This window comes from Aptenodytes forsteri, unplaced genomic scaffold (assembly GCF_000699145.1).
Source record: "Aptenodytes forsteri isolate BGI_AS27 unplaced genomic scaffold, ASM69914v1 Scaffold208, whole genome shotgun sequence".
NCBI lineage: Eukaryota > Metazoa > Chordata > Aves > Sphenisciformes > Spheniscidae > Aptenodytes > Aptenodytes forsteri.
The window spans coordinates 624341-630466 of record NW_008794963.1 but is presented as its reverse complement, the minus strand read 5'-3'; the positions used below and the strand labels follow the sequence as shown (position 1 = coordinate 630466).

Sequence of the window (6126 nt, the reverse complement as noted above, 5' to 3'; positions counted from 1 at the left end):
GCTTCCCTTCCCGATGGGGCTCCTCCGTGTGCTGCCTGCCGCCCTCCGGGCCGGACGGTTGCGTGTCGTGTGCTGCCTGCCGCCCTCCGGACGGTTCTCCCGATGGGGCTCCTCCGTGTGCTGCCTGCCGCCCTCCGGGCCGGACGGTTTCCGTGTCGCCGCCGCTCCTCCCCGTCTCCTGGGGCCGCCCCGTGCGCCCCGCCGGCGGGGAAGGCGGCCTCTGCCCCCGCTCCTGAGCCCGCACGTTACGGGCCGTGAGCTCGGGTGGTAGCGGGAAAGGGAAGCATTTCTTTTGTTCTCGGGTGGCGAGAGCGCGAGAACAGCGGGGGGGAAAGGCCGTTTTTACGGGGAAAGCGGCCCCGCGCCTCATTTCTGTCCTCGGACGTAACTGCGGAGCTACTTGCTCGTTATCTCCTGCCCAGTAAAGGACTTGTATGGACATGTCTTCACTCAGAAAAAATGGTACGTTTAGCTCAACTAGAGGTGACTCCTGTTAAAGAGGAAGGCTAGAGGCGAGAAAGGAATTGGTTAGGGTTTTTACGTGATTTACCACTTTAGGGAAAAAAATCACTTAACCTGCTCGCTTCTGTGCAAAATACACGGTGCGTATGTGTGCGTGAGTTTTTTACCTGAAGTTACTTAAAGCTAAAAAATAACCCAGAAAGCCTCGCAGTTTTCCAAGTTGTGATGCTCGTGATTTGTGTCTCCTCACCACTGTGAAATTATGTCTCATAAAGTGTTACGTTTTTATCACAGTAAATTCCAAACTTAGTGGTTGAGGTCAGATCGCCACCTCAACATGGGAACTACAAATTCTTGTTGAGTGCTAATGTCACCGAAAATCGGGAATGAAACTCCTTAACACTGGGTGTATTACAAGAGCAGGCATTACTTTATTCGGCGCCGGGTGCATGGGGGATCTCTCCGCTTAGCATGCACACCATATGTTGCATCAACCATCTCTTATGTGGTTCTTTGATATACATATGCATCACATTTCTTGGAATAATCATACATATTCATTACATTTCCCAGAACTAACTAGAATACCTGCATAGTCTTTCACGCATGCGTTTTGAGTCCTTTAGGGGCTTCTACAGGGGTCTCTGGTGGTTTCTAGTGCTCTCTGGTGGTCTCTGCAGGAGGTGAACTTTTCCTTACGTAGTCACAAATGGGCTCATCACCGCCCTTTGTTACAGTTCTGGTTGTCCTTGTCCGGTTTCTGCTGGTTGTTACCTATCTCGCGATGTGCTCGTTAGCTTAGGCCTTGTATGCTTGACGTCTGCTTGATTAATCCAGCCGTTTATCTTGCAACTATTCACAACACTAGTGTGGAGTGAGATACTTTTCTGTTCAGTGCAGTCACCAACATTATTTTGTGGAACATTCAGGTCATCTGGGCAAAATACAATTTATAAACTTTAATATTTTAATTGGGTTTAAAATTAACTCAAATTGAGCAAACCCTTTGGTAATGGAAACAGTAAGTTTGTGCTTAACTGTCGGCATTGCTATTATTCTTTTACATTTTTATCAACAGAACCTCTACAAGAATACCTCCCTCAAGGTATTTAAAAGGCGTGTAGACATGGTGCTTAGGGACATGGTTTAGTGGTGGACTTGGCAGTGCTAGGTTAACGGTTGGACTCAATGATCTTAGAGGTCTTTTCCAACCTACATGATTCTATGATTCTATGAAGTACACTGTCAAGTGCAAAGAAAGGAAACTGATCTAAAGCAGAATTGTAAGATGATGGATCGAACTCTCTTGCTGTATAGAACCACACAATTTTTAGATCTCCTTTACAGTTCTGTTGAAATGTAAATAATTTTCAGATTTTTATGTCAGTAGCTGGAAATACATTTTTCCCTTACCTCCACCTGCTTTTCCCAGCCTGTTAGAATAAAACAGATCACAGAGCAGCTAGGAAAAAAAAAGTCTCATCCAAAAAGAATGAGTGGGACGGTTTGCTTTTAGCTAGGAAAATAGGTTAGCGCTGGAAATTACTAGGGTGGCCCTGTAAATATTTCTGTATACTACCAGCAAATCCAGAATAAGGACAAATCCGGGTTAGATTTGCCTTGAGTAACGTATATATGTACTCTGTATCGGGTTGTCAATGACATATATTTGTCCACACATGTATGTACATATGAATACGCTGACATTTAATACATGTTCTTAAAAATGCTGTATATTTAAAAATAATAAATACTGGTTTATGCCACCTGCATTTTAGTTTCTTTTAGAACTTTATAAAATTACAGCAAAGAAAAAAAAATCGTCTTTTTTACCATAACAAGACACTGTAATTAGATGTTCAGACATATGGCCCAATCCATCCTTCAAGCAGGCTGAGCTCTCCAGCTTTTTGGGGGACTACAGGCTTAAATCTTTCAGAAAAAAGGTAGCAGAGGCTCCTTCCCTCCAGCGCAACAATCCCCAGTCAAAGGGGATACATCCAGTGAGGTCCCTCTAGTGACTACTGTTTTTAGTCCAGACTTCTGCCATATCTTTAGCAGTAATCTGAAAGAGGATATAGAATAAATACCCACGACCAAATAAATAAATACCTCAGGTGACCAAATGTGAAGCGCTAGGTGATGATGAAGGTAGGTTGATTGAAGTGATCTTATGATATGCTAGCTTCCTTTGAACAACACATATCTTAATGCAGTTGAACTCAAAGTTACGCAGGAATGGAGATTTTAGGGCACACTAAGTATGAGGGAGTACCTTTTAGAGAATAGAGGTACGATAAATGCTGGGGAGGTCACGCTGCACAGCCAGCTAAAGATGAGTTTCCTCTGCTACCGTGCAACCGAGAACAAATGAAAGCTATTAAGAAGAGCGTTTCCCTTGCTAGCAGCAGGCCACAGGCTCAATGCCAACTTCACAAGGCCCCAGTCCTGGCCTGCGGGGCTTGTTATCAACCTGTGGCGAGAGCTGCCCTGTGAACTGGAGCTGTGTGCCAGACAGCTACTATGAACTGGAGTTTAACGTGGGATAACAGCAAAGGCCTTGAAAATATCGTTGAAAACGGAGGACCCAATATTATAAACAACTAACTGATGGCCAATTACTGGTTGAAAAAAACACAACATCGCAAGTTATGAAGACAACTGCTTTGAGCATGCTGAAGGAAAGCAGCAGCTGAGCAAGAGAAAAACAACCAAGCAACAGGAGGAGACGTTTGCTGAGACCTGAGAAAGTAACGCTGTCTGGTATCAGAAGGTATGCGTGTGGCTTAGGGGGTGGAGGCCAAAGGCTGCTGGCTGTCTGGAAAGCATCTTATAAAAGGAAAAAAATTCTGAATTTGGGGAGACCGTCATCATGGGGATCTGCAGTCATGATGGGGATCTGTAGTCATGACGTCCGTGTGGGATTGCTAGGGCTGCAAGCGTGCTACCTGCTCTCCCTGCCTGCGCCAAGGGCCCCGACGCTCCCTCCTGCGCTGCCTGCTCCAGGGGCCCTGCCTCTCCCTGCCTGCTTGCCCCAGGATCCCTGGCTCCTCAGGGACCTCTTGACCTGCCAGCTCATCAGGACTATGTATATCAGGATCATGTACGTGTGGTTTTTGCCCCACAAGTTCTGTGTGGTTTTCCTCTCTGATGCTCTTATAACAAAACCTTACTGCATGTAAGCTCAGCTTGGCTAATTATGATTCCTGGGTAAAAAGGCTGGTTTAACAGATAAGGTCATAACGAAATATAATGCTTAGAAGCTGAAATGAAAAAAAAGAGAGAACTGAAATCTGAGGTAACTAACTGTGAAGCACTTTATCTAGGATGCAATAGGTTCACTGTCACACAAGTCTTTAAATCAAGACTGAAAGCCTTCCTATGGCTATGCGTTAGCTCAGCTGTAAGTTATAGGCTCCATGCAAGCAACATTTACTGACATTCTCTCAGAATTCAAAGAAGTCCAACTGGATTACCGTAACGGCCTCTTCTGGTATTACAATTTATGACTTCATTCATCTGTTTTGTAGAAACTTGAACCTCCCATTGAAATCAACGATAGCTGTAAGATGCTCTGTACTAAGCACAGTCTGTCTTACACACTGTGAAAATTGAAACCTTCAGAATTAAGGAGCACTTTTGAAATGTGACTGAATTATTGTCGAGTTCGTCACCTATGTCAATGACTGAGGGTTACCTTTGATAACAGCTGACTTGGACAGTGAATTAACCAGCTGTTGTGTTCTCTGTTTCGTATTTATTTTCTGAGGAGGAAAGCATGCATGGCTATTTAAAGTATTGCACTTCGATCTTTCTCGTATCTTTCTTCCAGTGGTTTCCTGGTGTTTAGTAAGCATGCTGAAAATCAGGAAGGTCGTTTGTTCATTGGTATTTTATAAGTAAGGTGGGGCAGGACCCCTGGTACTTCTGTCACTCTAAAAATCTTGATGTTGTTTCTTTGGTTGCAAAACTAATAAGCTAAGGCTGTCTAGCAGACAGTTTTCATGACAGCAGTAAAGAATATACAAATCTTACTCCAGCTAAATGATACAAAATGCTGGTCAAGCATGGAAGCTGTCTTACTACTTTTAGGTAAGTGTGCATCTCATTTCCCTCCATTATCTCCAAAATGTTTCTTGCTGAGCATTAAAGTGAATTATAGACCGGTTGTAGCCATACACAGAACTCTTTTAAAGTGGCTCTGTTGTTTCACTGAGGTTTGTTGAGAGTTTTCTGATTTACGTACTACATGACCAGTCAATCTGGGTCACTAGGTCCCAGATATTGAAGCAAAAGTAGCTAAACTTTCCTTTACTCTGTGACATAAAATTGGCTGGTATTAAGATGTGCAATTATTCTACATGAATTAAGGAGTAGACATGATCTTGCAATGAAGCCTCCACGGCACATGAGGATCAATATGGCACATTCTGTTTGGCACCTAAAATCTACTAGCGTGGTATATGTGCTATATATTGTTGTCTGAAAGTTCAGGTATATCTGTAAGTGAACTAGCCGAGCTTTCCCTGTTGCTAGTTTATGTTTGCGGAAAACAGTGCTAACAGATTTTCGTAGCAAGACATCTGCAGCTAAAACCCCTCATCTGTGAAACTGTTTTCTAATAATTTTTCAACACAAATCTGACAAGTGTCAGGACCTAATGCAAATCAAATCACTTAATAAAATCTGTAATGAGTACATTTATCAGTTAAACAAAATAGTGGGGTTTATTTCTGGATTTGACATTTGGGAGCTCACAAAGCCCAGTGTATTTACCTTTTCTATTTGTAGCACTAGAAGGTGTAAAAAGAATCACAGTTCTCTCTTAACGCAAACAGATTCAGGGTCACTCATTATTCACAGTTATCTTACAAACGCTGGGATGCAGAGAAACTGGCTGTTACCTGGAGATGTCCTTGATTTCTATGAAGACTGCTATTGAGCATTGTGTCTGTTAGTGGTAGCACAATTTTGCCACCCTCTGCGGATGTATTGTGAGCTTTGCAGTGTTTTGCTTTCTTAAATCTCAGCAGTTGGAATGGAGAGGTTTCATGAAAACCCACGAGTCTGGATTTTTAGGCAGTTTTCTTGGATATATGACTGAGACGTGACGTATGTTTGCAAGAGGTGACTTGAATGCATCCTAAATGCTCAGAAACTGAGCAAAAAGAAGCAGCCCAGCTCCAGCTCTTTACACTGCTTTTCAGTACAAAAATTTTTAAAAATTGGACACTTGGGATTTCCAGTACGTAAGCAGAGTCACTTAATGCATTCAGCAGAGACTGTCAGTCAGGTTTCACAGGGTTAGCACTGAATGTCATCACATTTTGCTGGTGTAGTCTTGGCAAGAATCTTGGCCAATAATCCATGCTCTGCTAAACCCCTTGAAGCTGCTGTCATTTTCACTATGGTCTTTATTTACTGTGGAGTTGCCAACTATAGCTCGTGTTATTGCTATAAAGCAATGAAAGCAAGTGTCGCATGTAAGCAGATTTTTTTTGCCAGGTAATCTTCCCAGATCTCATGATAATGAAAGAGAAGAAGAGGGACCCTAGGTACTGCTTAAACTGCTAAAAATTATAACTGGGCAGTTACTATAATCTCTGAGACTCTCAAAGTAGCATTCATAGAATCATAGAATCATAGAATCATTGAGGTTGGAAA

The 6126-nt window shown here is 42.9% G+C and overlaps 1 protein-coding gene across 1 annotated transcript in view; it reads right to left on the bottom strand.

The window, feature by feature from the left end:
• The window catches only part of OTUD6B (OTU domain containing 6B), a 13223-nt gene extending 12781 nt beyond the window's left edge, over nucleotides 1-442 (bottom strand). Inside the window, exon 1 of the mRNA XM_009275456.2 lies at nucleotides 40-442. Coding sequence (XP_009273731.2) covers nucleotides 40-442 — 403 coding nt within the window. The remainder of the gene's footprint in view (nucleotides 1-39) is intronic.
• Nucleotides 443-6126: the final 5684 nt, after the last annotated feature.